Here is a 20,269-nt window from a genome sequence, read left to right on the forward strand (position 1 = left end):
AGACAACCAAATAACCCCATTAAAAAATGGGGTACAGAGCTAAACAAAGAATTCTCAATTGAGGAACAAAGAGAGAAACTTCTAAGGCAGAAGAGCAGACGGCTGGAGTCCAGAATACCCACGGGAGACGATGATGTCTCTTGCCACTGAATAAGAGCATGCCATAGCTGGGTGGCAGAGCCCCTCCTCAGCAGAGAGCAGCTGAAAGTCCAGAGGTGAACCAGGACAATTTTCTGGTGGCTAGTGAATCAAATGCAATGGCATGCTAATGAGAAGCTTGCAGTTTTCCAGCTCAGAAGGATAAAGGGTGGAAAGTGTGAGGCTGGTAAATACTGCCATAGAGAATAAGCCGTCATTCCCAGTCTGTTTTTGATGGCCGATTTGCAGTTTTACTCAGCACTGGCTTCCCTCACTTGTGATTTCAGGAAGCATCCGTGGTTTAGATGTCCCATTCAAGGACCGGAAGGGAAGGCCTGATTTATTAAGGAGATGTGTGGGCAGAAAGCTTTCCCATTTGCAGGGAGATGATGTGGGCAGCTCTTCATCTGACACAAGAAATTCTCTCTAAGTACGCACCTTATCTGTCACGAACTTTGAACAAAAGCCTTTGGGGGTGGGGGGACAGGCGGTGTCAAGGGTCTCACTATGTAGACCGGCTGTCCTTGAACTCATAGATCTGCCTGCTTCTGCCTCCAGGGCACCAGGTTTAAGTGTGAATTCCTTCCTGGCTCCAAAGGAGGGTCTAAGCTGAGAGGTTCCATTAGTCATCAGAGACTGGGAATAACCTCACTCAGGGGTGACAATAGGAAGGTGTGGCCCCAGGCATTTGTGTCTTGGGTATGAGCCTGTCTCGCTCAGGAAGTTTGCTCTCCTAGTTCACAGCAGTCCTTCATGGCTGTGCTTCTATGCCGGGTAAGCGCCACATAGTTCACACTGCGAGAGGGCTCACTCCCCAGCTACCATGTGCTCTTTCTAGCCCCCCCCACCCCCACCCCCGTTAACCCAGACATGTTCCTTTTTCTTTTCTCATGTTTTCTTTTTCTTTTTTCATCGTTTGCTCTGACTGTGTGTGGTCTCAGCTGACTCTTCCCTTGCACTGCACTTCCACACACACACTTCCGTGCCCTCCTGTCCTCTTTCAGGTCCTCCATTTGCTCTTCTTAGTGTCTTTTTGAGACAGAGAATCATGCACCACAGGCTGGCCTCAAAGGTGACCTTGAGATCTAGATCTTCCTGCCTTCGGTTCTCCAGTGCTGGGATGACTGGCATGTACCACCATGCCTGGCTCTCGTGGTGCGAAGGATAGAACCCAGGGCCTTGTGCTGTCAAGGCAAGCTCCCTACCAACGGAACTACATTCCCAACGCCTAAATACAAATCCTCCCCAACCTCCAATTGCAGTACTGGGCACTGGACCTGGGGCTACACACATTCTGTTCTGGGTTGACGTGCTTCTGTTAACAAGACCCATTAGCCAGAAGCAGAACTCCAGAAGCCAAAAAGCAAGGTTAGTCCAGCTAGAGGCTTCCCCAGAACTGTGGACTTTGATGGAGTAGGTCTTTGTGTTCATTTTGGCGGCTGGTGCTGTCTACCTGCCGAGTTCGACAGCCTGAATGGCGCCACCATCATGGAGTCAGTTGTGCTAAGGACTGGGGCCTGTTACAAAACAATCAGGCATACCTGGCATCTAAGAACTGTCTCCTGAGAATCCCACTGCAGTGAATAAAGAATGAGCTCTGCTGACTGACCTACTTAGGCTAAAGTCTGCTAGGAATACCTCATGCTTGGGGGGAGGGGGGGAGCGAGGGGGAGCGGTGAGCTGGGCCTGAGCTTCTTGCCTGTGAACCATGGATTAGTTATTGGAAATGAGGTGGAAAACTGCAAAGAGCCAGGTGTGCAGAGCAGAAAAGAGGCCAGCCAGTGGGATGGCTTCTCCTTTTCCTGTCACTATCCCTATTTTCTTTTTAAAAGGTTACTTAATTTTTTTTTTTCAAATTTATCCTATTCTTAATGTGTATGGGTGTTTTGCCTGCCTGTGTGGCTCTGGACCACTCATTCGAGTGCTAGTGTCCAAGGCCAGAAGAGGGAACTCCGTCCCTAGAACCTGAGTCACAGACAGCTGTGAGTTTCCACGTGGGTGCTGGAACCTCAACGCAGGCCTTGGGAAAGGCGGCTCGTGCTCTTCCCACAAAGCCATCTCTCCAGTCCATCGTTAGCACGTGTCTTGTTAATGTTACTATTGTGTTTGAAGTATGTTCAACCTTCTGATTGTTTTTATGTAGTAAATTTTATCATTAGTCGTGTGTATGTGTGTGTATGGAGAACACACATGTGGAAGCCAGATTGCTCCATACCTTATTTTTGAGATGGTCTCTCACTACACAGGAAGCTTACCTCTTCCCTGGACTGTTGACCAGGGGGGACCCAGGGGCTTACCTCTTCCCTGGACTGTTGACCAGGGGGGAGACCCAGGGATCCTTCTGTTTCCTGATACACTATGCTGGGGTCATTGGCCTGCCACCACACCTAGGTTTTGACACAGGTTCTGTGGCTTAGACTCAAGCTGTCATGCTATGTGGCCAGCAGCTCATCAACTGAGCCACCTCCCAACCCACTGTCACTTTATTGTGGAAACAGGGTCTTACCACATGGTCCTGCCTGACATAGAACTCACTCTGTAGACCAGGCTGGCCCCAGACTCATAAAGATCTACCTGTCTCTGCCTCCTGAGTGCTGAGATTAAAGGCGTGTGTGCCACCGCAATTCGTTTGCCATCCTTCTTTTTAAAAGAGGTACCAGAAATAAACAGGATTTGGAGACAGAGAGACAGACGATCCAGTGGTTAGGAGTTCAGTTTGTAACACCTGTGCTGAAGGGCTCAGAGCTGCTGTGATGCGAGGTCTGGGGACATAATACCTCTGCCCTCTGTGGGCATCCTGTGCACCGCCCCTGTGCCCCTCCCCCACAGGGACACACGGACACATAATTAAAAAAAATCTTTAAAAAAAATTACAAGGTTTATTTAAAGAACAGAACAGAACAAAATACTACCACGATTTTAAAGCCAGGCGATGAGGACCAGGAAATGAGACAAAGGCTGTTTTGACAATTAGCCTGATTTTATACATTAAAACAAAAAAAACGAACCCTGGGAGGAAACAAGGGAGCAAACAGAAAAACAGAAGCGAGGCTGTGCGGCACTGGGGTCTCTCACTCGTTCCCACGGTTACCCAGAGCACACCAGTTCTACACAGACACCGTGCATGCTTGCAATCAGCTTATTTACAAAAGCATCCTCTCAATACAGATGACTGGCCCAGAAATCAAGCAAGGAGGCAGCACACCAAACGTGCGCCCGAGCCTTTTAATCCCTTAATAACGATGGCTTGTCTCCAAAATGTCCCCGACTGTTCTGGAATGTTCCATTTATGCTGCACAGTCCAGAACCAATAGGAATCAAGAACTGTCAGGTTTGTGGGAATATATCTGTCCCACACTATCTATGCACAATGCAGTGATTAAGGTGTGTAAGGAGGAAAAAAGTGGAACAAAATCTTGCTGCAACATAATTGATGATCTTCGTGAGTCAGTAAGATCCCAGAAACTTCCCAACACCCCTCAGTTTCTGTCAAGCATGTAACATTAAGAGAGCTTTGCAAAAATCTAAATTTCAGTTATTGACGTATGTTTAAAAAACTTCTCATCCTCAAACTACTAGACAGACATGAAGATAAACCGTGACAACTCCTTCTGCCCGCAGGCCTCTGCTTCTCTTTAGCTCTCTCCTTACTTCTTCACCAGAAACCGAGTGATGTCTGATCCATGCTTTGTTGCCAGAGAGCGTCGTCTCGCCTGACTTCTTTCCTTGGCTTGCTGGGCAGTTCTCTAGGAGTTAACAAATACACAGCTCAGGGTAGGGAGAAAGCTTTGTGCTAAAGGCTGGAAAGACGCACATCATCTATCTATGCAGCGCTTACCCACAGGGAATGTCCTGAGATCCTAGGTTTACTGGTCTCAGCCACTAGCAAACATTCTTGTGGAGAATGTCTCACTGCCCAGAGAACCATGAATCATCTATGTGGGGATGAGGAGAAGCCATGGATCTCAGCATCCAAGTAGGTACTTATGCACATCTTAAAATTCCCAAGTATTCAGTGGGTAAAATTTGTTTACTTCTTATTTTCTGGATGCAACTCAGAAAATTCATTCCCAACTCAATACATATGACACTGTAGAAAATCAAATGTGACAGAACCAGAGGCTTCTGATAAGTCCCAATAAAAATTTTCATGAGAATCCGAAAAACAAACGAACCCAGAGAAGACAGGATTCTCACTGGTGACGTCTTTTATAGTCTTTGATAGCCAGTCCCACACTCACTATGTAGCTCAGAATGCCTTGAAGGCAGAGCTCCACCTGCCTCTTGGGTGCTACGCTACCACATCCAGCTGATCATGAACTCTTGGTCCTCCTGCCTCTAATTCCCGAGTGCATCAACACACCCAGCTTGTGCAGTGCTGAGATGGGACCAGGGCCTCATGCATGTTAAGTGAGTGTTCTACCCGCTGTGCCCCATCCTTAGTCCAGAGAACGAAGGAAGAGGGTGGCAGCCATTCTTTCCTCTGTGATTGTGAAGTTCCTCAGAGCCAGGGGTCAGGAGTGATGAGAGAAGCCCCATGCCACTCTGCTCCCAGCTGGGCGCATGCATGTCCCCAGAGTCTCCGCCACCCGTGTACCATCCTCCCCGAGGGAGTTTTGGATTGGCACATATGTGAGTGTCACTAACCTCCTTGTGGCACACTGTGCAGAGAGTCTGCAGGTTGTCCAGGGCGCACCGTCCACCTCCCTCATACACTGGCCTGATGTGATCCACCTGCCAGAAGTGGCCCTCTCCCGGGTCTCTCAGCATCTCATTTAGCTGCAGTAAGAACACAACACACTATCAGCCACTTTCCAGATCTGCTGTGGGAACCCTGGGCTGTGCTCTGGGAAACCCCTTCGCACAGCAAAATCACAGGGAGAAACACATTAGGATGGCTTTTTATAGCTTTTGTTGTGAGCTAAAAAGAAACAAAACCCTCTAAGTTAGAAATTTGAAAGCAATAAAATGTGTATCTAAAAGGGTTTTTTTTTCCCATGCTACCTAACACATTCGGAAAACCTGATGAACTAAGTATAAGATACCTATGTTCCCGACAGACTCGGGGGAAATTGGTTGTTTTTTTCCCCTTTAAGCTGCTTTATATATTTATTCTCAATATTAATTATTAAATAGCCATCCATTGCTGGCCTCGATGCATTTGTTCCTACATCAGTGGCAGGCTAATGACATCATCCACGTTCTGTTTTCCAGGTAAGATCTCTTGTATCTTTAGGCTTCGATCAAACTCATCATGTAGCCAAGGATGACCTTGAACTCTTGATCTTCTACCTGCCAAGCACTGGGGTTGCAGCATGCAGCACCATGCTAGGGTTATGGAACCCCAGACTTTCATGTGTGCTAGGCAAGCTCTCTGCCAACTGAGTTGCATCCCCAGTACTGGCCAGAATTTGTTATTTACCAATTTCCCAGGTGGCATAGACTGGCATGGCATGAAATCTCCACAACGAACTTCTGTACCGTGCATGTTTGAAATAAGCAATGCTAGCTACTTTAAACAGCCAGGATCTAGGCAGGTCTACATAACCATTTAGCCAGTGATGCCCTAAGCTATAGTGAGATGCATCTGAACATTACTTGAGATAGTAAAGCTAGTGTGTGGTGGGGGTACTGCAGCTGTTTAAACATCAGAGATTAGTATGAAAGCTAGTTTTTAATCTTTTTAGTCTTGGATAAGAAAGGAATTAGAGTTAATTTCATGAATGCTGGCCCCAGGAACCCATCGTTATTTTAACCCTAAAGCAGAAAAAAAAACATGGAGAGAGGTATTATACTCCTGACCTCAAAGTGACAGAGAGTAGACGGAGTGCTGACACAGAAGAGATCCACAGACCAACAGAGGACCCCAAACAGACCCACATAGCGGTGGTCCCCTGGAAAAAAGGACAACCTATTCAGTAAATGGTGCTAGCCTGACTGGACATGTGTTAGGCACTTTTAAGAGAGCATGAAGGACTCTGGGATGGACCAATGACCGGACTGATGTGCGACCTCTGAGTAGCGCCCACAGCCAGCTGGGGTAGGGAACTTGATCCACTGACCTTTGTCACTGCCTGCCTGTCTCTCTTCTGCATGGAACTTCAGGCTTTCTGTTAGGAGATCCAGGCTGAGTTTTAGAGGCAACTCCAAATGGCATTCTAAATGGCATACTCACAAAAAAAAAAAAAAAAAAAAAAAAAAAAGTCCACACAGATATGCCTTTCGCAGTCAGGTCTTTCCCTCTGAGCAGCTTTAACTGACAGGCTCAATGGTCCAAAAGATTCGTCTTTATTGGTCCTGCGTAATGTGCAGCAGATCCCCTGGGGCCCGCTCTCACGTGCTGATTACGTCATGGCAGACCCTGTTCACTCGGTTTGAGCCTGGTGTTGAGGCATCTTCCCTCAGCATCCCTGGTTGTAACACCTACTCGGTGTTGAGGCATCTTCCCTCAGCATCCCTGGTTGTAACACCTACTCTGTGACAGCTAGTCCTAGACAGGTCACTTTCAGATGACCTTGGGCCATTTCAGTGCACATCTTCAGGAAGCCTGCGATGCCAGGCAATATGGGAGCTTGGCTGACATTCCTCTCAATGGTACAGCGTATCCCTCATCAACTAGGCCAAGGGATACCTCAGGAATATCATTAGAGATACAGTGTATTTCTCTATAGTCAAGAGATATACTGCTTCGGCTCTTAGAAATGATTATTAGTTAATTCTATTATAATGTTGCAGGTAAGTTAAAATATACAATTTTAAAAATTATATCTTTATCTGTCTGTTGGTCTGCTTGTTTGTTTATTTATTTATAGTCAGGGGCTTACTATGTAGCCCTGGCTGTCCTGGAACTCTGTGTAGACCAGGCTAGCTTCAAACTTGCAGAGACATGCCTGCCTCTGTCTCCTGAGTGCTGAAACTAAAGGCATGTGCCACTCCATTGGGCTAAAAATACAATTTGTTTAGCTGACAGGTTCATCTAATATATTAGTGGGCAGGGATTGCTTGGGTGACCCTTTTTTGATTAAGCACATCACAAAATTAAACATTTTCTTTAGGTTGGAAACTAAACAGTTTCCCTAAGAAGATTACACCTCTGCCTGAGCTTTGGGAAGCTGAGAACAGAGCGCTAACAACTCTGCGGGAACAATAACTCGCCATGAACTGCGTCATTAAAATCCTGTTTTATACTGGGAATGACCACACAGCCCTTTCGTTGTAACCTGTATTTTGGGGTAACCCCCTGTGGTGGTTTGACCAGGAATTCCCCCCATAGTCTCAAGTGTTTGAATGCTTGGCTAGGGAGTGCCACTATCAGGAAGTATTGGCTTGTTGGAGTAGGTGTGGTCTTGTTGGAGGAAGTGTGTCCCTGTGGGGGCAGGCCTTGAGGTCTCATATACTCTACCTATACCCAGTGTGACACACAGTTGCTTCTGCTGCCTGCGGATCAAATGTAGGACTCTCAGCTCCTTCTCTAGCACCATGTCTGCCTGTGTGCTACCATGTTTCCCTCCATGATGATGACAGACTAACCCTCTGACCTGCAAGTCAGCCCCAATTAAATATTTTCCTTTCTAAGAGTTGCCGTGGTCATGGTGTCTGTTCACAGCAATAGAAACCCTAACTAAGACACTCTCTTGTACCTTATCTAGGATACTAACACGTTGGAAGTAGATCAGTGAGCTGCTCATTGTCTGTGTTTGCAGTCATGCACCACCACTTAGTCTCTTCTTAAAACAGAGACCGGAATCCAAGCACAGCTGTGGACCGTACGGCCATGACTGAGGAAGTTATCTGGGCAGGAAAACAAGCCAGAGACCAGCCGTGGCTACAGAGAGACAAAGGAGGAAAGAAACGCTATGGGAATGGTCTCGGTTCTTTCTCGAATCAATGGTATCAAAAGGGAGGGCGTGCTAGAGACTGAAGAGGGCAGAAGAGGCATCATAGCGCAATGGAGACCCATTTCCATCCTAACTGGAACGAAATAAGTGACACGATCCTGGGAAGCAAACATGCACTTAGGATAATCGAGGAATGGTAATTCTCTTGGCTGCTGTCATTTGCACTGTGATTATATTCTTCAAAAGCTGACAGAGGAGAGACAGGGAGGAGAGGGAAGGATCAGAAGGAGAGAAGGCAGGGTAAGAGAGACAAAGGGAGGAAGGGAGGGAGGAAAGGGGGAGAGGAGAGAGGGAGGAAGAGAAAAGAAAGGAGAAGGAGGAAGGAGGAGGAGGGAGGGGAGATGAAAGCAGGAGACAGGCAGGCTATCTTTGCTCATGAGATGAGTAATAGAGCTGACTGAATAAATCTAGAGGCAGACGGAGGCCAACAGCACCATGGCGACTGCTAAAGTGGGTGAAGGCATGTGACTTCTCTACCCCTGTGCATTTCTGAACAAGGTCAGTCAGCAGTGATGCTGGCTGAACCACACTGCCCATTGACAGTGATAGCATACCTGCTCCAGTGGGAGCTTGGCGGTCCAGGCAGAATCGAGGAGATTCTTCCTCTGACTTTTAGGGGCATCTCTCATCCTCAGAAAGAGCTCCTGTGCATTCATGCCACACAGCTGACACACACCATGTTCTGTTGCAAACACCTGGGCTCTCAGGTAACTGTTATTGGATCGGATCCAGAATTCCTCCTGACATTTCAGGGAGCAGAACCGTGAGTCCCAGGTGCTGGCTTTGGATCCTGGCTCGGGCTGGCAGGTAGGATGCTGGCAGCGGAGGCAGAGTGGCCTGCCTTCCTTATCCACAGCCTGAATGTAGCCTTTGGATGGGGATGGCTCAACGGCGAGATCAGCTGGGCAGGGATTCAGAGATGGGACACAGGCTCTGTCAAGCTTTCTACAATTGAACAAAATACATGTAATGCCATTGTTTTGTAGAGAGCTCTGAGCTCTGGTGTTCAGTGGGAGATGAAATATCTGGAGTCAGTACCACATAGTTCAGCCAACTTGAGAAGAGCCACGCCACAAAATTAATCTGACACAAGCAGTCTCTTTTAGTCACACTTAAGTGTTTCCCCAATAAACACTTCCAGACATCAGATGCTGGACAGTGACACATTCTTGAGATGCTCATCAAAACTATGGTGAAAGCTCCTCACCCCGCTTGGATACATACCTTCTCAGCCTCAGAGCACCATGGCTTCTTCCTGCCTTTTGCTATCTTACAGGGTGAAGGGACTGTCACGGGGTGACAGAACAGGAATTAGGACACAAAGCTTGCTAAATACCAGGCTTCTCCAGGAAACTCCAAGTTGATTAGATAAAAATTAGAAATGAGACACAACAGGACACATGTTTACTTGATTAGGAACCCAAGCACACCAGTTTGATAGGACAGAAGCTGCCAGGCTGGCAGACGGAGCTCGGGTCTCCTGACATCTGTACCCAGGCTGTGGCAGGTCACACAGGCTCCTGGTTTGGGGTACTCCTCATCGCTAATGGGCCTAAGAGTGTTGTTAGAAGGGTTGAAAAGCTATTGAATCCTGACTCTGTTTTGTGGCCTCTAACGTGGCTACACCATGGGGGCAGTTATCACAGAGACTGGTGTGTACATTGGAAGCAGTATTCTTTACCAAGTGTGAGTACCACTGTGCGCTTACTTTGTAGAAGGGTCCTGGGTCATGGATCCCTTGGTGATCAGACGGATATGGCCCCCATCATTTTTCACCTTATTCATGGAAGCCGCGGCAACATCTTCTTTAGTGATGTATCTAGAACAGTTAGATGTTAAGTATATTTTTTCTTATATAGGAGTTTCTGGGGAGGCAGACAATGCTCCATGTAGCCACTGGTAAAGTGTCTATACTCCAGTAATTCTTCTCCCATGCTTCTTACCCTCAGTAAGTTCATTAGGTCACACACATGAAGGCATGGGTGTAGAAGAGAGATTAGTTAGGAAGTGGAAGGGGAGAACTGACACTTTTAAGACTTAGCGTCGAGTTGACAATATTTCATTTTTCATTGTGGCTTGCAGACGTTCATGAAGAATATCAACTCCCAGAAGGATTATGGTAAATCTCAATTATGGCAAACAGAGAAGGAAAAGACGCTACCCTCAAAACCAGTGTCTGGATTAAATGCTAGCAGAGACAGACATTTTTGAAAGAAGAGCAGTATGTGCTTTGGAGAGTGGCTCACTGTGATGGATTTAATCCAGGGCTCCAGGGTGCCGACCTGCTGGCAGAGAGAGGGTCAACTATGACCCGGATGCCACTACGTCAGGCTAGCTCTCTAAGAACAGAACTCATTCAGGAACCAACTCAGTGGTTGCAGGGCTTGGTCATTTCCAGTCATCTAAAACTGATTACTTGGAAGCTAGCTGCAAGACTCCAGCTTGGATAAGGCTAGAGCTGGTGGGGCATAATCTTGTTGGGGATCTAGTCATTTCAGGGCTCCCAAAATTTATTAAGTATGTCTTTCTTGTTGTTTTTGAGACATTTAGTGTGTGTGTGTATGTGTGTACGAATTTACATTTGCAAGTGTGAATGCATTTGGGTGCACGTAGAGTCTTAAGGATTGATAGCATGTATGTTGTTGGATCACTTTCTACTTTATTTACCCACACATGGTGTGGTAGTTTGAGTATGCTTGGCCCATGGTTAGTGGCTCTACTAGGAGGTTGGAGAAGTCTGTCACTGTGGCAGTAGGCTTTAAGGTCCTATGCTCAAGCTGTGTCCAGTGAGTAAGAGAGCCTCTTCTTGACTGCCTTCAGATGAAGATGTAGAACTCTCAGCTCCTCCTGCACCATGTCTGCCTGCATGCTGCCATGCTTCCTGCCATGATGATAATGGACTAAACCTCTGAACCTGTAAGCCAGCCCCAATTAAATGTCTTTATAAGAGTTGCCTTGGTCATGGTGTCTCATTGCAGCAGTGAAACCCTAACTAAGACCCAGGGTCTCTTTCTGAAGCTGGGGTTTTTGCTGATTTGGCTAGACAAGCTGGCCAACTTGCCCCAACCATTGCTGTATTTGTGTCCTAAGTTGACTGCTGGGATTCATGGCAAGCTACCACTTGCCCAGCTTGTATATGGGTGCTGGAATAAGAGCTTTTGTCCTTATTTATGCACTGAGCCATGTCTTCAGCCTGACATTTAATATTTTAAAGATGGAACCCAGCCCCCTGCCCCTCCGTGTATGCTTAAGGAGTATGATGTCTCTCCCTCATGCCTGCTAGGCTGAGGGTTTCTAACAGGCTCTTGGATTAAGTTCCTCTGAGAAGTACCCAGGTAGGATGGCAAGGAGGAAAGAGACTCAGCCTGGTGCTCCATACCTGGTCTCTGGAAACACCTTTATCCCTAACACTGCCACTCCCTGAGGCCCCACCGCAGGACACCGGTGCTGCTGAGCCGCTGCCCTCTGTGCCTACAAAGGTTTACCTGGAAGCCTTTCCTCTTCCTTCCTCTCTCGTTAGTCACAACGGTGTCTATGTGAACCCTCCGAAGAGCTTTCCTCACTCTCCTCCTTCCATTCCCATGACTGATTTTAAATAAGGTGGCCCCTAGGTATGTCCTGAAGTTGTGATAATCTATGACATCTTCAGACACTGTGACCCTTAGGACAGTTACTATCCCCTTCTGGGAACATGGTGCCAGAGGGAGGAACTAGATCCTCTTGAATTGGAGTTACAGATGGTAGTAAGCCGTTATGTGGGTGCTGGGAACTAAACCCAGGTCTTCTGCAAGAGCAGCAAGTGTATGTAACCACTGAGCCAGATCTCCAGTCCCCTATTTACAAACTCAAATGGAGGAAGGTGGATTAGGTAGGTTTGGAACTCTGTGATCTTCTCCAAAGGAGGAGTGTTGCTACAGGACAGCTGGCAACTTCCCCTGGTCCTGTTCACTCCATGCTAAGAGAACCAGGGTTATGATCACAGAGGTTCACGGAAGAGAAATGCAGGTGCTTATCATGTCAAGAATGGACATAAGAAATGGACTCTTGGTGAAGATGGCAGATGAGACATAAATGTGTCACAATTAACTTTTATTTTCCAACCATGGACCTGACAGTTATTTCACACTCCTGGGAACAGCTAGTGTGTTAAAATAGAATCAACTCTCCCACTGCAGGGCAGACAGAGTCCCAGGGCATGCTCTGAGGTCCCAAGGGGAAAAGGTCTCTAGGTGTGTCAAGCCTTGCTTCTGGCCTCTCTGCTAATGCCCAGAGAAGCGAAATCCAGACAATCTGATGCCTTGTAGTAGGTCTGAATAAGTTCACTACATATAGAACTATGTTGTTATAAAATGACATAACCATTATTCTAACTATAATTCTCTCCCCGCTCTTCTTCCCTCCCTCCCGTAAAATAAGGTCTCATGTTGCCCAGACTAGCATTGAACTCCCACATAGCTGAGGATGGGCTTGAACTCCTGATGCCCATGCCTTCACCTAAGAGATAAAATTACAAGTGCGTGATTGGTTTATTCGGTGCTATGGAGGAACCCAGGGCTTTCTATATGCTAGGCAAGCACTCGGTCAACAAACTATATCCCCAGCATAATTTCCTCCTAATTTACCAAAATTTCACTACTGGTTCCGTGAGGTGCCTCAGATCTATAGAAACAGCCATGGAAAACAACATATGATAGGACGCAAAGGAAAGGACTTACCTTCTAGTACTATTCTCCTTGGCTTGTTCCTTCGTGATCTCTTCCAAGGCCAGCAGCGGGCTGCAGAAGAGCTGCCCACTTCTCCTGATCACCCTCTGCTTCATGGCAGTCAGACGGTTCCACTCTCGGACGAACCTCAGAATCTGGCAGAGAAGAAATGACCAAACTTTAGCAGTTCTCAATTGCAGAACTGATCTTATTAGTAGCCCTCAAACAGGATGAGTCCTATGGATGTATTTCCTTGTTATAAACTGTCTATGTCCAGCTCAATCCTGAGTCCCTAAAGGCACTCCAGCAGCCCAGTACGTGCTCTGAACACAGGCACCTATAGTGACGGTGCCATCACGGAAACCTGAACATGGTATAGACCCCAGCAGCAACCCGGGACAAGCTGGCCTCAGGGCAGCAGGTCCTGTGGGGTCACAGGGGACGGTGGATCTTGTGACAGTCACAACTGCATTATATGCCTCAGAATCAGGGCAGAGGCCAGCAGTGAATCTGCGTCGCTGGGGAACGGTTATTACGATTGTTCGTTATCGATCAGTTATGTTCATTATCAATCAGTTATGGGTAGCTGGTCCACTAGCTTTGGCTTTATTATCTATGTATCTATCAACTATCTATGAATCTATCAATCAGTTATGTAACATATATCTGTGTATCTACATATGCACCTATTCAATCTGTCTCTGAGGGTCAGTATTAACTGATGCCAAAACCAGCTCCCGGGTGCCTCTTCTTTTCCACAGGGTGCAGCTGACCCTTGAGCATTGCTTCCTTCGCACTCTCAGGGTAGTCAAAACCAGAACCAAGCAGACAGAATCCCCCTTATAGTCTTGTAAATGGTGCAGTGCTCAGTGAGGTAAAGGGCCTCCCTGGTGGCCGCCTGGCCTGCAGCTGTAGCACACGGGCCACTCTGATAAGGAGTCCAGAGCCACAGTTTGGCATCATCCTGGCTCCCAGAATGAGTCATCGTTAGAATGTAACCTTAAGAGATAAGTGTGATTCTGACAGATACCTCATAGCTGCTAATCCTATGAATGGGAGGGAACCGATGTGAGGACGATTCTGTCTTCGGCAGCAGCGAGGCGTGTGATCACTCACCAAGGAAAAAGATTCCACATTTATTTTTAGCACCAGTGGAATTTAATAGATGCTGACTGAATGGATAAGAATGTAGCCTGCACTCTGACTCTGCAATAAGCCATGAGGTTTTCTTTCATTAAACTAAAAATCAACTCTACAGTTATAAAAATAATTTTATTTAAAATAAATAATTTCATTTAAAATCAATAATTGTATTTAAAACTCTTCTTACCAGAGAGCGATTCTGTTTTAGTTGAAAGGTTGCTGGTAAGTCTTCCCAAAGGTCTAATTTTATATCCAAAGGAATGAAATTACAGTTCATGGGCTTTCCATCCTGATAATGGAGGAGGACACATTATTAGTGCACCTTAGTCAGCAGGTACTTATAACTACTTTACAAGAGAAGTTTAGTTACCATGTAGCATGACCAACCTCCTAAAATATAAACTGGGAGGCATGTTTTAGACAGGGTGTACGCAACAGGAGTCCCCCGCAAAGCTGAGGCGAGCAGGGGAGGCCCTCTGCCCACACACAGCCCAAGCTTTCCCTTGTCAGCCTGGATGTTGTACTTACTGGCCCCACATCCTTTTCTACTGCCTAACCTTGGGAATATACTTGGGGATGATGAGAAACTGGCGACACAGAGGAACAGCACATCCTTGACATTAACAGCAGCACAACCATCTCCAATCAAAGGACAAGCGTTGATAAGCATCTGAATATCCCTTCCCAGATGGGTTGCCATTTTTTTAGTATCCATGGTTACTGGCAAGAGGGGAAGGGACAGAGAAACTCTAGAGATTTATTTTAAAATCTGCTTCTCCGAAGCCATGTCACACGGCCACTCCATGAAGTCCCTGGCCTGCCTGGAGAGGGAGTGTCATCTCTCAAACACGGGTGAACACCATTTCCCGTTTAACAGAGAGGGCGGCTGCCATAGGAACACTCACTAGAGCCACAACCGCGTCTCGTATTCGAACTCTCTTAGTCAAACAGATGCGAGCAGTCTACAATCGTGTTGGAGGGAGAGAGCTATGGAGGCTTTATGACGCGGTGGGTACCTACGTGTGTAATTCCAAATCCTGGCTTTGAGATTCTCCTGTCGGTGATCACTTCTGTCACCGACTCCTTTAGGTGGCACACTCTTAGGTCATGACCGAGGGATTTTACACACGTCTACTAGATGTGCCTCAGTCCCTCCTAGGGTAAAAAGCTAATGTCTCATCTCCACTCAGACCCAGCTGTGAAGAGTCGTCAACATGACACCCACTTATATCTTCTGGCCTCCACACATGGGCTGTGGCACAAAAAAATGTCCCCTAAACTAAAGAAGTGTAATAGTGAAACAATACAAAAGGTATTCTTTCAATAGAATAGATCATGTAAAATTACAAATATGATTTGTACATCTAAATATATAAGGAATTCAGAAGTGAGTGAACAGAGGCATTTAAAATCCCTGTCAACTTTTCCATACTTACATCAGTGTCGAAGGCAGAGAAGGTTTCCAAGACCCTCTCAGAGGGACCACACTGTCACAACTATTTTATAATATTGTGTGTGTGGGGGGGGGGCGGGCATTATCGGCCTGCCAAGCTCTTGTTCCCTTATGATTGTTTAAGTGAGCTCCCCTGAGCAGGCTTCATGTGTCTTGCTGAGTCAAGATCATGCTACAGTAGCCCAGGATGGCCTCCAACCAGAGTTCATCCTGCCTCAGCTTTCCTGGTGCTGGGATTATAGACATGTACCATCATACCCTGACCTGGCTGAAGCCAGAGAACTACTGAGAGCTGGAGTGTTCTCTTTTCTCAACACAGCACTCCACTTTAGAAAACACAACCAAACTGGGCGGTGGTGGCGCACGCCTTTAATCCCAGCACTTGGGAGGCAGAGGCAGGTGGATTTCTGAGTTTGAGGCCAGCCTGGTCTACAGAGTGAGTTCCAGGACAGCCAGGGCTACTCAGAGAAACCCTGTCTCAAAAACAAAACAAAACAAAAACAAAACCCGAAAAAAAACAAAAACAAAAACAGAAAACACAACTAACCTTAAAAAACACACATTATTTATATAAATGTTAGTATAAAACTGAATAATACATAACTATTTTAAGTGTCTTCATTTTAATATAAAAAAAAAGTGCTTCAAATGCTAGCTCTCTATAGGGATGAGTTTTATCTATGTAACAAATCCTCCCTACGTTTTACAGCTGAGGAAATGAAGCCGAGAGCAGCTGGATGTGCCCAAGATCACACTAAACAGTGAGAGGGAATTCAAGGTCTCTTTCCCTGAATTCTTAACGAGTCCATTAACGAGTCCACGTTGCCCTGTGTTGTCTTTGGATTTCACACAGGAATTTGATGCCAAGCTGTATGGAGGCAAAAAACCAAGTTTTCTTACTGTATCTTGTGGAACAGAATCTCTGTGACACTTACCTTGGTGTAGACGTGGATCCGGTCGGTGTTTCTGCTTGCACAGAACATGAAGGTCTCACGCTCCGGCAGAGTGCCCGGATTGTTCAACTGCTCTAATAAAGAAGACAAAGAGATGCTGAAAGGCCTGTCTACTCTGTCGAAATTAGATTATTTGGAGTCTGGAGAGATGGCTCAGCAGCTGAAAAAATTTCTGTTCTTTCGGAGTTTGATGGCTAATACCCACTTGAATAGCTCACAGCTATCTCTAACTCCAGCTTCTGGGGATCTTAAGCCCTCTTCTAGCCTCTCTGATCATCCACATATACATGGTTATACATATGCTCAGACACATAAATGAAATTAAATAAAATAAGATAAAATAAAATAGCTTTTTTTTATTGTTCTGCAGGTTAGAATGATGAAATATATATATATATATATATATATATATATATATATATATATATATATATAAAATCAACACACTTGATCAGCAATTCATGTCTAGACTTGAAAAGAAATAACTCCCAAGGAAGGTCTTCTAAGAGCATCAGGGTATACGGAAACTGGGGCTTGCTTTGCTAATGACTGAACAAGAAGCAACTAGAGTTGGACTCAGCTGAGAAGATGTGAGTCGGTCAGAAGGGACCCTTCCATAACACCAGACATCATTAGCAACCTGAAGGCTTTAGAGTCTTTCCTCTCTGCTGAACACATTGCAGCTGGGACTAAATAGTCCCCATCTGATTATCAGCATCAGGACAGCTTTGCTGAGTGCCACTGATGCGCCTGGCTCCCTGCCGCTGCTGTCTCATCCGCAAGGGGATGACTAGACATGCTAGCTTCCTCATCACTACTTATAAATATTTTCTTAGTCTCTTCACCCAGAATTCTTCAGGAGAGACAAAAATTATGGAAGCAAAATTATGGCCAGAAGTAGAGTCAAGTAGGCTGAGCTGTACCTGGGTGGTAGAGTATTTGTTTCGCATGCCCAAAGACCCGGGGTTGGATCCCCAGGACTACTAAAATCAAACCCCTCAAACACATAGGTTAAATAATGAATGCAGTTAATGCCTTCTAAACACACCCGGCCCAGGAAACGTGTTGAGTACTGCCCTGAGTGATCTCTCACAAACAAAAAGCACATTTCAACAGGAGGAATCTCAGCACATTAACTTGCTCAAGAGTAAGAGGGGCTAAGAGGGGACCCAGAGTTTGACTCTTAAAATGAATTTATTATTTTTATTTACGTGTATGTGTGCACCTGTGTGAATCTATGTGCACTGTGTGCATGCAGATGCCAGTAGAGGCCTGAGAGCACTAGATCCTGAAGTCGAGTTAGAGATGAGAGTGAGCCACCTGGTTTGGGTGCTAGGACCCAAAGTCAGGTCACTCTTGGTCACCTGCTGTTTCTCCAGCGGCAGAGCTTATTCTCTTACCTCAGGGTCAGTGACCTCTGAATGTTCTAGAAGCTTGGCTCTGCTTGCCACTCCACTGGGCAATATCATCGACATACTAGTTTTCTAGTCTAGGCCCTGGCTACTTTATAAATCCAGCTTGTGACTTATTTCTATAAATGAAAAAGAAACAAAACACCTCGAGAACTAGGGGTTGAAAGGGGAAGGTAAGCCCGGTGGTGGTGGTGGCGGCGCACGTCTTTCATCCCAGCACTTGGGAGGCAGAGGCAGGCGGATTTCTGAGTTCGAGGCCAGCCTGGTCTACAGAGTGAGTTCCAGGACAGCCAGGGCTACACAGAGAAACCCTGTCTCCGAAAAATAAAAAAGGGAAAGGTAAACAGGGTCAAGGCGCAATACACACATATGGAACTGTCGCAGTGAAAAGCCACTAGTTTGTAAAACTAGTGTGAGTTAATGACTAAAAACCATCTCTGAGATTGGTGTCTGCTGTTGAGTGATAACAAAGGCGTGTGGCAATCATTATCACCTAGGTGGTAGCTGTGAAGTTGCTGTCCCAGCCCATTCGAGCTCAGTCGTGGCTACAAGACTACTGTCACTCAAAGCCACACACGACGTACATGCAATGCTATTATATGTACTGAATTTACTTAACTCCAAGACGTCAACACACTTTTTGGTATGGGGCTGGAGAAATGGCTATGCAAGTATGCTGACCAGAGTTCAGACCCTGAAACCTACATAATGATGGAAGGAGAGAACCAACTCCACCAAGTCGTCATCTAGCTTCCACGCATGCGCCACAATACACTCATGTCCCTCAGACAGCACACACACAAAATGATAATTATTATAATAATAATAATAAATTAAAAGGTATTTTTTAGTATGTTTTGTAATCAAAAGGAGAAACTATAAGTATCAAAAAAACCAATTACAGAACAGGAGAACACAGGTTTCAAACCAGAAAAGCAAATTCCTAGAAAAATGACTGACCTCTCTCATGGGGATGCTGTTTTATGTTTGGTTTGTGGACATGTGCAAAGGGTCTCCTATTATATGCCAAACAAACGGCTGGCCTGGATCCCTCAGGACAAACAAAAGTCATAGCCGCAGCTGGGAGGTTGGGCTTTGGCTAAGGTACTGCGTCACCGTTTAATGAGAGGCGTCTGCAGACCTTGGTCAGAATAGCACTTTGTAATCAGTGTGTCTTTCTATTTGAAGATCTATGCATTAGTGTGTAAAGGTAGAAGCCATTCTTTGATGAAAAATATTTATAAAGTCAGTGTCGTAGCAGCTGATACTTCCTGGGGACTGAGAGATGCATTATGGGAAGACAGCCTCTTCAGTGTTCCCATGGAGCCTGATTTGATAGTGTGAGACTATAGATGGGGTTGTTGCTGACATAGCTGCCCTCCCAGTCTGTATGTTTCTAGTTAGAATGGAACTACAGCTCCAGGACAGCATGGATCTGTCTGGCTCTAAAGATGGAATAGAAAGAAAAAAAAAAAAAAACTTAAAAACTTCTTTCTGTTGGTTTCTCATGGAAATCTATGTTTACTGGAAAGATATGTAATGTGTCTCTTGGATTTCTTCAGGCTGATGAGCTGAGAACTCAGGAAGAAGGAAGCAGGGACAGACACAAGGGAAATACTAGTGCATCTGCAATGGATGAGGATGATACAGATCTGCAGGTTGTGTGGACTTATTAGAGTGTGTGTGTGTGTGTGTACATGTGCGTGTGTGTATGTGTATGTGCACGTGCGCAGGTGCAGATCAGAGGACATTCTACTATGTGGATCAAACTCATGCGTCAGGGTTGGTGGCAAGGGCCTGTAACTACCTACTTACTGGGCGTAGCTTTGGTTTTTTGAGACAGGATTTCCTGTAGCCCAGGCTGACCTTGAACGTCTATCTTCCTGCCTCCACCTCCCAGTGTGGACCACCATACCTGGTTCATTCTGAACCTGGGCTCTATGCTTGCTAGCGAAGCACTGCACCAAACGAGCCACTTCCCTGGTTCTTCTTTGTAGGAAGAGGCTCGCAGCTCTGCATCAAGGAGCCAACGCCCAGCTAGCAACCCACCATTTCCTGGCTCGGCTGACAACTGTCCAACAACAATTCTCAGATTAGTTCACTGAGTGTTGGCCACCCCGGGCCCTAGGCTTCCATCCCCGGCCCTAGGCTTCGTTGGCACCTGGGGATTGGTCTTGCAGTGGGAGCAAAGAAACTAGAGACACACAGAAAATAAGCCCTCTGACTGCTGACTATTCTGTTTAAAGGCTAGGAAATCAGATCCAGATGCATGTACTCTAACACACTTTTTGGGAAGACTCTGAGGGAAAGAAAGGAATGCTGAGGAGAAAAAAAGAAACCACCTTAGGTTTAAAAATAGCCTCCCCTTTTTGTTTTGTTTTGAGATAGGGTTTCCCTGTGTAGACCAGGCTGGCCTCAAATTCAGAGATCCACCTGCCTCTGCCTCTTGAGTACCGGGATTAAAAGTGTACACCACCACTTCCAGTTAGGGTTTTTTTTTTTTTTTTTTTTTTTTAATATTTACTTTATTATATGAGTACATTGTAGCTGTCTTCAGACACACCAGAAG

At 46.0% G+C, this 20,269-nt stretch overlaps 1 protein-coding gene across 11 annotated transcripts in view; it reads right to left on the reverse strand.

The window, feature by feature from the left end:
* Positions 1 to 2,995: 2,995 nt before the first annotated feature.
* Zranb3 (zinc finger RANBP2-type containing 3) overlaps positions 2,996 to 20,269 on the reverse strand; it is a 147,330-nt gene continuing 130,056 nt past the window's right edge. For 7 of the 11 annotated variants that reach the window (XM_031381118.1, XM_031381126.1, XM_031381110.1 and 4 more), the window contains 7 exons: positions 16,271 to 16,362; positions 14,070 to 14,171; positions 12,752 to 12,894; positions 9,745 to 9,855; positions 8,591 to 8,981; positions 4,786 to 4,917; positions 2,996 to 3,884 (listed from right to left, as the gene is read on the reverse strand). In XM_031381118.1, the coding sequence (XP_031236978.1) occupies positions 3,786 to 3,884; positions 4,786 to 4,917; positions 8,591 to 8,981; positions 9,745 to 9,855; positions 12,752 to 12,894; positions 14,070 to 14,171; positions 16,271 to 16,362 (1,070 nt within the window). In that variant the 3' untranslated portion in view covers positions 2,996 to 3,785. Of the gene's footprint in view, positions 3,885 to 4,785; positions 4,918 to 6,285; positions 6,297 to 6,984; positions 7,964 to 8,590; positions 8,982 to 9,744; positions 9,856 to 12,751; positions 12,895 to 14,069; positions 14,172 to 16,270; positions 16,363 to 20,269 lie in introns of those variants that run through there. The other 4 variants (XR_004121872.1, XM_031381141.1, XM_031381151.1 and 1 more) reach the window with 4 other exon arrangements.

Source organism: Mastomys coucha, unplaced genomic scaffold, assembly GCF_008632895.1.
Source record: "Mastomys coucha isolate ucsf_1 unplaced genomic scaffold, UCSF_Mcou_1 pScaffold1, whole genome shotgun sequence".
In the NCBI taxonomy this organism is placed as follows: Eukaryota; Metazoa; Chordata; class Mammalia; order Rodentia; family Muridae; genus Mastomys; species Mastomys coucha.